Here is a 13,296-nt window from a genome sequence, read left to right as displayed (position 1 = left end):
GAAACTTCTCCCAGATTATATTGAAAATGTGACACCAAATATGATTTTGAAATACTTTTCATTTAAAATGAAACTCTGTGGAGTGGCACAAGGTGATGCTCTTGCACTTAAAGGAGAGCATGAGAAAATAATTGAGTAATAGTTTGAGAAAACCTTTTGCATAGGTACTGCTTTGCAGGCTTTGTGAAGATTAAACCTTTTTAGTGTCTGTGTTACACTGGGTTCAGTAATATAGAAATATTGAATGTAATTGACTCTTTATTAGATGACTTGTGTGTATCACAGTTATTCCCACAAATATTTCATGATAACAAGTCCCAAAGTTCTTCATGCTGCCCTGGCCAGGTGTGAAATAGAAACTGAGAAATAAAAATATAACATACCAAAAGATTTTGAACATTACAGTTCTTCAGGCAATTAAACTTTGTAGTATTTTTGGTCTTATTGTGGTCAATTTTTGCCACTTTTTTTCCCCCTAATGAGAATTTTGTTGTCAGGCCTTTCCAGCTTGTAACTGTTGAAGTAATGAATTGATCCTCTGGAATTTGGAGTTCTGGGGTGACTGGTGTACCAAGGTTGATTATTGCATTAAATATCTTCCATCCTCAACTAAAGCTGCAAAGGACAGAGGAGGCTTTAAATTTTTTAATCTTAAGCCAAACCAGAAGCAGGAAAATTCTGTGATTTGAGTCAGCAAGGAGCATACTTGGGATTCAAATACAAATGTAGGAAAAGAATAAATCTGTTGAGTGTCTAATATAAGAAAGTCTTTCCTTGTGTTTGTATTGAACAAATACATCAAAGTGCTCTTTAAAGATTACTGATTTAAATAGCAGCAGTGGGTAGGGGACTGTAAGCTTGTTAAGCCTTAGACTTTTCAGTTTATTTCAACTACCACTCAAGGAGGTTAATTACAACACATGCTGTAATGGTCAAAACCATAGATCTGCATATTTAATGTTCTGAAGTGACAGATGATTGTGCATTTGACATAATTTTTTAAGAAGTTTTCTTGAAACATTCATGAAAACCTGTGTTAGCCGGTGTGGTGGAGTTAAAGAGGTAAGATCCATTCATCTCTTAAAACGTAATAAAAAAAAGGCACTTCCAGTCAGGTCTAATAAATGAAGTCTTGGCTTTGACCTTGGAGACCTCAGCAGAAGGTGGAAGTAGTCCAGACTGAAAGAAGGGAGGGTGGCTGTGGGCTGGTGCTGCAGATGAGGACCATGGGTAGAGATCCTGAGTTCCAGTCAAACCTTGGAATCCAGTATTTGCTTTCTTCCAGTGAGATGTCTTTGAAGAACCTCGTAGTAGGGTGACCATCAGGCACCTCACTGTAGTTGGGATTTGATCTTGCAGTGATTTGCAGCTCCCAGACCTGGAGACAAGATCTTCAGCCCTTCCTCTTGGTGCTGTGACTGCAGAGCTGCTTGGCTCTGCAGGCAGAGCCTTGAGCTGCTGCTGGGATTCCATGTGGCTGCAGCTGGGAGCTCTTGTCTTCATAGCAAAGCACAGACCAGGTGTAGTGATTGTCAATTCCTGGCTCATTCAACAGCTGACTTTACCTATTCAGATTTTATTTAGTGAGGACAGCAGAAGTGTTAAGATCTCGTTTCTGCTGAGACCTTATTTTCATTACTTCAGTTAAAAGTATCCCTGTGACTCCTCTTTTGGATATCCTGGATTGTATAATTCCAAGCTAATTATGTTAATCAGTTCTGTTCTCTCTGGATTCCCTAAATGTGAATATTACTTGAGCTATTAAAGAAAAACAGTCGTCTTAGGGCAGGATATAGCTGTATTATGTTAATACTGTGCACTATTTCCCTTTATTATTTGGTGAAGTATGCAGATAAAAACCATGGAGAAATGCAAGTTTAAATAGACTGGGAATGGTTGGAGAAGATTTATTTTTAAAAGAAATAATTAAGATGTAACAATATTAGATTGGCTTGGCTGGGGAAGGAAGGAAAATATGCATCATTATAAAGAAGAAATAGAAGGTACAATAAAATAACAGATTCATAGATATTATTGATTTTGTGCCTGATTCTACCTAATAAAAGCAAATCTCTAAGGTTTCTGCATAGAAAACACACTAAATGGAAATACATTAATTTAAACTACCTTTAGGGGCTTTGAGAGAGTTTGTGTGCCTGCACTGCCTTTCCTTCACTCCTTGCAGGGTAGATTTTAATATTTACATATGTGAGGATAGGGGCATAGTTGATGCTATATTGTTATTGGAGAGGAAGGTCTCCAGGACCTCCTGCATGTCCAGTGAGTTTCTGAGCAGCCCTGGGCAATTTGTTTGGCTTTTGTGCTGTTTTCCAGGTGCTCAGCAGCATCTTGGGGAATAAACACGAGGCTGCCTTAATGTGCTGCTGTGGAATGTCAGTGTAGCAGCTCAAAAAATAATGAGCGATCTGGGCATAAATGTGATGTTGGATTAATTTGGTGTCTGCTTCCCAGGACATGAGGGCAGCCTTTTTCTCCTCAGGAGGTTCAGCCATGCCTTTTTTTCGTACATTGATGATATCTCACAAAATTAGCAGAGAGCCATTCCTTAATAAATCACTAGAACTCATTCTCCTTCTGTGAAAAATAAGATTTGATTAATCTTTCATGTGATCAGCTTCCATGCTGGTGTGAGGAGAAGCTGTCAAGTGGTACCAGTTGAGCAGAGGAGCTGCTGTGGCCACTGTGAGTCCATGGGGATGCAGAGCTGGCAGATCCTTGCCTTGCAGGCAGCACTGCAGGAAAAAGAGTTTGTTGTGTGCCCAGCCAGCTGCTGGTGTGACCTCCTAGGGCTGGAAGAATGAGGCTGCTGTGGGAGGCTCGTGGAGGGTAGGCAGGGCCTGCAACTGTCACTGAAGAATTGGAAATTTTAAGTGGTGTGAGAAGGCCTGGCAGTCTGTGCATCAAACCAAACAACAGCCACCCCAAGCAGATTGTATTAAATTGAATTTTTTCTTTCCCTTTGCTTTTTCTTTCCACTTCAAATAAGCTTTCTAGAATTTCTAGGTGATACTTGGCATACAAAGGGCCTGCTTTCAGCTGATTTAGTTATATGAGAACATGCACAATACTATAATTTTGTTAACATTTACAAATAGCACTGACTAGAAGTTGTTTCTAGGGTGTTAGATGTTTATCAAGAGTTTTTTTGATTATGTTGTTATTCAGCAAAAAAGCTTTCATGTATTTGTTAAGTGCTTCTAAATGAACAAATTATGCTTTTTGCAATGCTGCTCTAAAGCAACAGTCTTGGTTTTAAAATTGGTTCCTGAGCTGTGGCCTGGAAAATTCGACTTGTGTGTGGTGTGTGTATTGACTTGTGTGTGTTGTTAGACTTGCCTGTGAAGGTGTTGATGGGAGCAAGTTTTTCCATTTAGATGAAGTGGTTCAAATGTATGTCTTCATCCTGTATTTCTTTATTTAAATATAACTTCTGAATTTGAAACAGCATATAATAAATGCAAGGAGATTGAATACAATTCAAGTGGTTTGCATCAGAGTGTTCTTACACTGACTGCAGCCTTCACTGCTGTAGCCTTCACCAAGGTCACCCTTGCACAGAGTGGATTCAGGTCTAAAATACTGGTGGTTAATAGCTTCTCTGTAGAAAGCTATAATGGTGTAGGTATGAGGGTTTTTTTCATAATATCAAGACTCAGTAGGAACTTTTAAAAGTATTTCATGTGTTTCCTGTGATTTAGTCCCTTTTAAACATGGTTTTGTTGGGTGTGTTATTTATCTGACCTCAAGAGCTGAAGGGAGTTGCTTGTTACAGTTGTGCTGCTGTGTTTTCAGAAGCTGCAGGGGTAGGCAGGCTCTCTTGGCATCAAGGTGGTCCAGTTGCTTTTGGGAGGAAAAGCACAAATTTCTTTGCTAAGAAAAACAGAAGTCAGAGGCCTCAGAATGAAAGGAATGGAAAGTCTGAAGATTTATCAGGTCAAAGGTTGCTCTTCAAGCTTTCAATTCCTAAGCTGCCTTTTTAGGCTTAGGGTAAGAAGTGAAAATACTCTAATTTTTTAGTATTAATGAGGTACCTAGTAACAAAACTAATTTCTTTTTCTGCTACTTCCTGCTTGTTACTTAGAGTGAGATTTGTAGTTTTGAGAACATGTGAGTTAACTCTCCTAAGTCAAGCAAAGTCTCAGTACCTTTCCTTGAGCACAGTAGTAAAGGAGGAAGCTTTTTTTTTGTTGGTAAATTAGCTAACAATAGTATGGTCAAAGAAAACAAAACCAAAATCATTTGGGTTTCAGTTCAGTAGGACAGCACAGAGTGCTTTTACAGAAAAAAAAAAAAGTTTTCTTAAGCTATGTGATGTTTTAAGTTATGCAGCTACTTTGATTTAAAATCCTAGTTCTGTACTTAAATATTAGTTCTTCTTTACAGCTCAGAATTCTTATTCACTTGTTACTACAAATTGCTGGTGTAAGTGCTGACTTGTAAGAGCCTATACAGAAATGATTTTGTGCCAAGAACAACCAAGACTAATATAAACTTTGTCTTTGTTTTCAGTCCAGAGGAGCTTCCTGTCCATGATGCAGTGATAGAAAAGGTAAGTCCACTGTCCTCCAGGTTTTACTAGTAAGTAAACGTTTACAGATTTACAACTCTTAAAAATATAAATAATTGTGAAATGAGTTGATGAAGCATTTTAGTGATTTGAATTTCCAGAGAAGCACATTCCAAGTCCCCTAAGAGCTGTGTCCTTGAGGCCAGATTAACTCACCCACACATCCGTGGGGGCCCACTTGTTTTTACATTTGCTCCTGTCAGTGAGAGTGAATATTCCTCTCCCGTTATGTGAAGGAAATGGAGCTACTTAAGAGCTCACATCCAGCTCTGCTCTGAAAGAGTGAAAGCTGTGGTCGTGTGCCAGGAGCTGCCATCGGCTGTGCTGGGGGATGGATGATGGGAGCGAGGTGGTGGCACTGCCACCAGGTGTGTGCTGCTGTCCTGAGGAGCATGGGCTGCTTTGGGAAATGGTGACAAATATCCTGCTGCCACCATGGTGGGGTGGCCTCCCTTGTAATGCTGAGTTGCTGAGCTGGGTGTATTTCAGAGGTGCACGTCCTGTTGGCAGCTGTTGTGGGTCCTGGTCCAAATATCCTTCTGCTGCTGGAGGGTTCTGGAGGAACTGATGTGTTGGGAATGTGGAAAAAGCAATGGGGAACTGAATTTCTGCTTGTCTGGGCCTGCTTTCTGTTGGTATTTCCCCTTGGTCAGCTGGGTCGGTTGTTACCTCCAAGACCAAATCAAATCAGAAAATTCAAGATAAAGTATTTAAAGTTGTAAGTGTAAGTTATCCCTCTTGGCTGCACAAATCAGTAGAATACGTGGAAAAAGGATGGAATGATTTATTTCAAGGCAGCTCAGCTCTTTGAGTGTTAAGAGCAGCAGTGCTTCTGCAAATTAATTATTTTGTGCTTCAATTATATACTGAAGCTAGTAAGAGATGCTTACTGTGAAAGAGTAGAACTTGTCTCTTTTGTTTTGTCTTGGTTCATGTGTGGTTTTGCATACACTGCCTGAAATAGTTGCCTTTTCCTGCCATGTTTCATTACATTTAATAACACAGTGAGTGTATGTATAATTTCATTTCCATCAGAAGGACACGGCAGGGAGGGTGAGTCTCTGAGCAGAAATATTAGGCAGTGTGCAGCTACTGTGGTAGATGTGTTTTGAAGCTCTGATTCACTGTAGCTTTGTAGTTAGCCTTAAATTATTTGAGGGAAAGAGTGTCTTGGTTCTCTGTCCCAAATTCTGTTTGTGCTGTCTCTAAGTGTCAGCAGAGAAACTGTATTTGTGGAGTCAGTGTTAAATTGCAAGTCTAGTGTGTTTTAAAAATCATCCAGTGATGCTCCTGCATTAGACTTCTGGTTACACTCCTGATGGTATCCTGACCTCTGCTGGTCTGAGCTTTATCTGGCTCCTGTCAGAATCTGCAATTTTCAAGATACCATCCATAAGGATTACTGTGTTAAGTTAATGTAGGCTAAGATTAAAAGCTTTCTGCACAATGTCTTTTGAAGTCACTCGGCAGAACTGTTTATGCTTTCCTTTTGCCTTGTGAATTTAAAAAAATATTCCTAACTCAAGTTTTCATATAATTTGCAACTTCTGTAAAAGATTGATATCCTTGTGAATTTGGAATCTGTTCTTCAGACACAAAAAAACCCCTTAGGCTGGGATTTCTGTGTGTGTGTTTTTGGTCATAGTACCTTTACTCTGCGTTAACAGTAATAATTACTCATTTTGGTGCTTCATTACTTTGCTGCACGTTTGATGCCTTAAATGCATCAAATCATTGTCCTGCATTATGAACTACTTAACCTTGACATGAATAATCTGCCATCTCTCAGATAAAACAAGGGGAGGAAAGATTTTCTAGAGGAGGAAAGGAGACAGAGAACTGACCTCAGGAAATCTGGAGTCTGGTCTGACTCTGATTTTGAAGTTCTATGAAATGTTTTGTTAGTAATTTTCAGTTAGGTTTTGTCATTGGTTTACTTGATTACAGGTTCTCTGGGGAGCAGTTCAGCAAGTTCTGGTTTTGTGGGAGGTTTCTGCTGAAGCATTGCTTTAAGCCTGTGCCCCTGGCACATGTGCTCTCCAGGAAGGTAGAGAGTTGCACACAAGAGGGGTGCTTGGCAATTTAATGATTTCTGTGCTTTCACTAGTGCATTGTTTACTGACATGAGAGTAGAAACCAGCTCTGCTTCAATTAGGGATTCTGTTACTCCCAATGGCAAAAATGCCTCAAAGTGTAAAATGTATTCAGAAGACAGATAAATGTATTTTTTTTTTCTTTTTTTGGTGACAACTACACGGAACTTGTCTGTAAGAGCAGTAGCAGCATCCCTCTGCTCTGCAATGAGCTGCCTCAGATCTGTCTTGTGTTTTCAGTGTTGTACCTGTTAGACATAAAAGTGAACATAATTCAGACAGGAAAAGAAATAACTGAAAGTTTTCAAGAACTGAAACACAAAAATAATTGCTATTTTGACTACAGTAGCATCACTTGAGAATGGGTAAATTGACACAAAGACATAAAAGCTTGAACAAACATACAATTGAAGTGAGCTTCTGGCTCAAAAGACCAGAAATCTTGAAAGCAGATCAAACATACAAACAAAGCAAAGCAAAAAAAACCCTATCTGGAAGCAGATAGGGTTTTATTTTTCTTACGAATTACATGAACAACCTGTTGAGGGCAGAGACCTTTCCTGACTTCCTGTTATTCCTGCAGGAATAAAAATTATGCCTAAAGAACATCTGCTTTAAGAGATGTTGAAAATGCTGATTTCTTTAAGGGCTTGCAAGTGTGAAGGAGAATCAGAAACAATGTTGTGAAATCTTGGAAACAATAGTTTTTCTAGCCATGCCCTCTAAAAAGTCTTAAGAAATGTGTTTTAAAAAATTTAAAAGGCTTTTTTATCTGAGATACTGCCCAATACAGCCTGAACCTCAACAGGAGTGTGGGCAGTTGATTGCAACATGAGTAGTTAGATAAGGCTGAAAGAGTAGAGGCACTTCTTTTCCTCATTACATTTTTATACTTCTGTCAGGCTTACAGAATTTGAATTCAAACAAAAAATAACTTGAAAACCCAAACCAGCTTATTTCCGGGACATTTTGTGGACCTATCATAGTTGAGGTGGACCTAAACTTCATCAAGTTATACTTCTGATAATGCAAGCTTTGGGCTCCTGGATGAAAGAAGTTCAGGGAGTTAAAGAAGCCCATTGTATTGCATTGGTAGCCAAGAAAGAATGCACAAATTCTGAGGGGTAAAAGCTTGTAGTAAAATTAGGATTCTATTGGGACAATAAGTAGTAATTTTCTTTTATATTCCCCCAACATTTTGGATGCAATTGACTTTATAAATATGTAATGAAAGTATTTATAACTTTCAGTATCCTGTGGAGCTTTAAAATTAAACTTTTACATTGTTACCAGATTGAATCACTAACCGTATGAATATCATTCCTGTCTTTATTAATCCCTGAATTTGAAGTTGGAGGTTGAGGGGCTGTCCTTTACAATAAGACTGAATACTTTGTTTTATATTCAACTCTGAAGAGAAAGTAGTAGCCACACACATTCATTTTTTTGCTTTAACTTTTCCACTCTGGATCTTCTGCTCCAAAGCTTTATGAGAGAGTTTAAATAGTCTCATTAAAAACATGTAAAAACACACAGCTAACTATTAACTTTGTGGTATAATCAGAGAAACTTTGCAAAATGTAAAACTGAGTTGTAAAAATAAGTGCTAAAAGTCTTATCAGTGGAGCTAACAAAATACAGATTTTTGGTTGTGTGGTGCCACAGTGCCTTGAAATTCTGTGGGCTAAGAGGGCTGATTCCAAGTGCTTGTTTGGTTCCCAAATTTGAGAAGTTGATGGCAACTCTAGCAATATTTTCATAGACAGAAGGGCAGTCTCTAAGGTAGTAGGGCTGTACTTGCTAGATTACTTAATGTAACTATTTGTTTTGAGAAAATGGAGTTTGTTTTGATTTGGATTCTCATTCTGTCACCTTGTTGCTGAAATATTCTTGTCAGTTATAAAATTTAAGCTAATAGATCTTCAGAAGAAATCCTTGATGTTAGGTTACAGGGTAATGCAGGTGAAAATGTGCCTGAATTCTTCAGGAGGAGAATTGTGGCAAGGATTTCTAGCTTTTAATGTCTAAAAATTAAAGCTTATTCCCACTTCTGCTCCTGCACTGTCACTCTTGCATGCATTTGTTTTTGTTCGTTTTTAACTTTGTACCTTTTAAGAAGGGATAGTTTGTGTGATCACTTGCAAACAGAAGCTAATTTTGTTAGGGCAAGTCTGGGAAAGATCATTTCAGGGACAACTAACTTTTAAGTAGCCTGATAACCGAGTATAAAAACAAATGGAAGTTTTGTTGGTTTGGGGTTTTTTTGTAACTTGCCAAATATGTAAAAAAGAAACTTCTAGAATCTTGTACTTAACCTCCTCTTATAAAATACAATTAATCCATAGTTTCTGCTTGGTTTTTGGTTGGCTGGTTTTTTGGATGTTTTAAATGAACTGATGAAATGAACTATTTGCTGTTTTCAGATGAATGAATAAAAAATTCAAAATGCTCTGTTAAACTTGTTCTTTTTAAAAAAACATAGACAACTTTAAATGCATTTGTTTTGGAGATACTAAAAATTTCTAATTCCTTTTCAGCAAAAGAACCTTGAAATTGAAAGAACTACAAAATGGCTTAAGATGCTGAAAAGCTGGGAAAAATACAAGAATAGTGAAAAGGTAAAATACTGCATGGCTGAATGTCATTGGCTGTCATTTCAGAAAGAATGCATACCCTGAAATTAGATTGCCTGTGTTTGATATCTGAAAAAATCCAAACCCACACCGAAAGAATCAAGTTTTTTGTTCTTCCAAAAGGCAGTAATACCTAATAATCCAATAGTAATTACCCCAAAAAATTGGTGATCAAATGCAAGGAATTGTGTTCATGTGTGCAGAATAATCTGTGGACAGAGTGGGTCATGTCAGGTGTGCTATTAGGTGCTAAATACTTGATTTAAAACTAGGTGGGGACTTCTATTTGAACAGTTTATTTGCTGGAATTGTGGTCTTGGTCATCTTAAAATTATGGAAGAATTTCAGCTGGAAAAAAATTTGCTGGAGGGGCTTTATTCCAGCACTGGGCTCTGGCAGGTTTCATAGCTGGTCTTGGGGCTGTTTGGTGGATAATGCACGGAATCCCAAATTCAGATTCCTTCTTCTCTTCAACACAGCTGAAGACTTGTGTTAAGCTGTCTTAACACAAGACAGCTTAACCCAAGCTGTCTTTGCATTTTCTCTTACGGGTTCTGTTGGTATAGCTCAGAATCTAGAAAGTCCATTTCCTTACAATATGATGTGAATGCATGGAAAATAATTACTTGTTCCCGAAGTTTTTCTTATGATCCTACTTTGTCCTGCCATTTTCTCTGGGAGGGGAAATTAGGGGTCTTAACTGTTGTGACTTTGTTTCTTTGTTTTGTTAATGTAGCACTAAGGAGACTGTAAGATCAAATATGTTCCCAAGTCAAAGGGACAATAAAAAAACCAAACTCCATAGCAGCTGCTTTGTTTGCAAAGAGAATGTTAAACATGACCTTTCAGGTAACCCAATAACCACGTGTCATCTGAGCAGCAGTGGCTGTGCTCTTCAGCCATTGGTGACATCAGTTAAATAAATTGGAGACACTGAGTTAAATAAATAATCCTCTCTTCACCAGGCATGCAGAAGGTCTGGCAGATCAGCTGAGCAGAAAGAGTTTCAGTTCATGTAACAAATTATAGGCTGAACTATAATAGGGGCTGGAATAATTCAATATGTTCATAAAGGGATGAACTTCACTTGAGGCTAGGAAAAATTTTCACTCATTGTGAAACTCTAATGAAGCTCATGTGGTTTGAAAAACAAGGGTGTTTTCCTTACGCTATCTCACATCTTATGTGCTAAGTGAACCAGAAGATACACAAGAAAGAATTCTCCTGAGCATCCAGTGGAAAGCCAGACATTATTTTCCAGTCACTATGGAAAGCCTGGCCACGTTGTGCAAAACTCACAATTAAAGGCAGTTTTTATCTGGAAGTGTGTTGGAAGAATTCACCAGCTTTCCAAGCTCACATTCTTGAATCATGGAAGGAGTAGTTGTAGGAACAGTTCCTGAGTCTTGTTTTCTGTCTTCACTAGACTGGATAAATTGGTTAATGTTAGAGAAACAAATTGCTAAAGAAAATGAGCAGCCTCTGTGTTACAAGACTCGCATCACCTGACACTGCCATGGTTTCTGTGCAGTCAGGCTGCTCCTGAAATCAGTGTTCTTTAGAAACAGCACTGAAGAGAACATTGCAGCAACAACAACAACAATCTATAATCCTTTAACAATGTTATTGGATTATAGATTATAATTGTTCTGATGGCTTGGTTTTGGAAAATGGCACATTTGAGACATGACTGTGCTCTTAAGTAGATAGGGAGACTCAGAGAAAGTGATGCTTCCAGGTATACAGCAGGTATGTACAAAATACAGGACTTTTGGACAGCCTGTTTGTGATGAGCCTTCATAATATACAGCTAAGAGAGCTTTGCCCTGAAGGAATCTGTTCATACTGTACATGAATCCATATATTTGATTCCATTATCCCAAACTGTCATATGCTTAATTGCAAACTACAGTTTTCATTCAATACTCTTGCAGAGCTGCCTATAGGCTCCTTCTCAACTTTTTTTTTTTTTTTTCCTTTTGTCATAACTTCACAAAGAGAATTAATGAGAAAGCATTAACACACGATGGTGGGTATGTGTGTGCACTTGAGATGCTTCATTTTACATCTTCTGGTCTTGACTGCTGAAGAATACATATATATATATGTATACACACAGGAATATATATATATATATGTACAGATAGAGATATAGATATAGAGATATAGATATGTATAGATATGTATAGATAGAGATATAGATAGAGAAAAGAAACAGATGAGGCATCTGGAAACTTCACGCTGTTTTCCCATTAGAACTCTTGTGCTAAGCCATGTAAAAAAGATGGGGTGGGGAATAGAGATTAGGAATGAATGCCCATGAGGAGCTGGAAAAAGGTGGAAGAATTGTCATATTGAGACCAGAAATGTGCTCTGGCTCTACCATATTTGGGTAATAGTTTAGAGGTAGTGAAGTATAAATTAATAAAGTGAGCTCATGTACAGCTCCATAACAGAGTAGAGTCACAGAATCATGGAATGGCCTGGGGTGGAAGGGACCTTATTGATCATCAAGTTCCAGCCCCCTGCCGTGGGCAGGGCCACCTTCCACTAGACCCCCCAGAGTCTCAGAGCCCCATGCAGCCTGGCCTTGGACACTTGCTGGGATGGGGCAGCCACAGCTTCTCTGGGAACCTGTGCCATGGTCTCACTACCCTCACAGGGAAGAATTTCTTCCTTATGTGGGAGGTTTTCTTGTTGCCTGTATGTCCTTCGCCAGATTTGATCTCACCAGGGCTTCAGCTCTCTAACTGATCCCTAGCTGCTTGGACAATCTCTCTGTATTCCTCCAAACTGCCTGTCCTTGCTTCTTCCCCATAGGCTTCCTTTTTATGTTTGAGATTGTCCAGGCACTCCTGTTCATTCATAAAGGCCTCTTGGTGCTTTTGTCTGACTTGCTCTTTGTGTATAAAACTCCTTGATTCCTGTGTGGTTATTTAGGCATCTTTTCAGGGGAGTTGTCATGGTTCTTACAGATACCACTCTGAAGTGTGTAACTGCCCTTGTGTCTTTGCTTGATTGATATTTGTCAAAATAAAGCTTTCATCTCCCCATCAGTCATTTCATATGCAGGAAGTGTCACAGAGCAGCAAAGTTTGTGTTTCAGCGTGGTCCTTCTCTAGTTCGTGCTTTTATTTCCTATTTGTATTCTACTGCTTAGTAGTTCAGGGTACAATCAACCACCCACAGATAGTAAATCCTTCCTGGCTTAGTATGATCATAACTTGCAGGAAAGATTAAATAAAACTGTTATATGTTGTATTCCCATTTGAGTATTTCCACCAAAGTATTTCTGTCTTTGCCTGTCTGCCTTCATCTGTCTGTGATTGAAGTTGCCTAAATTGAAGGGGATAGGAAGAAGAGAAACAATCAGGGTAGCTGCCATTTCCAGCTGTTCTGGCATTCACACACAGTGTAATAATCAAGTCTCCAGTTCATTTGGAGTCTGAACACAGAGCCTTAATGAAGAACCCTCTTTGCATTCCTGAGATTTTTGAATGAGATGGAGCAACTCTTCTGTTTGCACTTTTTCTCCCTTTTTTGCAACCCACAGAAGCTGAAGAACCTCTAAAGGCAGCAGCCTTTATAAATATATTTTCTTTTCATTATAAATATACTTTCTTGTGAGACTTCAGATTTTAATTCTTATGCTTCTCATCACAAATTCTTTTTGAGGTGGCAGAGTCCCTTTGCTACTTGTGCAGCTCTGCCTGACAGCTGAGAAAGTTTTATTTTCAGGAAAACCAACTTTATATCTTGCAGGAGCAGTGATGCCAGTTGCCATTCCTCAAGGCAGTCCTGTATGACAGTGGCCTCATTTCTCTTTCCAGAAACCAGTTGGGTTTGTGAGCTGGAGAGATAGGGGCCAGGCAAGGGAGGGGAGGTTTTATGTTTTTCAGGTGTTTTTGCATGTTGGACATTATGGCCCTCATTGAGATGATAGCTAAATTTTTTTTTGTCTTCTTGCTTTATAGGGGTTTTA

The 13,296-nt window shown here is 38.8% G+C and overlaps 1 protein-coding gene across 4 annotated transcripts in view; it reads left to right on the top strand.

The window, feature by feature from the left end:
• USP6NL (USP6 N-terminal like) overlaps positions 1-13,296 on the top strand; it is a 113,614-nt gene that overhangs the window by 68,401 nt on the left and 31,917 nt on the right. For all 4 annotated transcript variants that reach the window (XM_038153374.1, XM_038153375.1, XM_038153372.1 and 1 more), the window contains 2 exons: positions 4,531-4,570; positions 9,219-9,299. In XM_038153374.1, coding sequence (XP_038009302.1) covers positions 4,531-4,570; positions 9,219-9,299 — 121 coding nt within the window. The remainder of the gene's footprint in view (positions 1-4,530; positions 4,571-9,218; positions 9,300-13,296) is intronic.

This window comes from Motacilla alba, chromosome 1A, assembly GCF_015832195.1.
Source record: "Motacilla alba alba isolate MOTALB_02 chromosome 1A, Motacilla_alba_V1.0_pri, whole genome shotgun sequence".
Taxonomy (NCBI): domain Eukaryota; kingdom Metazoa; phylum Chordata; class Aves; order Passeriformes; family Motacillidae; genus Motacilla; species Motacilla alba.
This window is presented reverse-complemented; position numbering and strand designations above follow the sequence as displayed.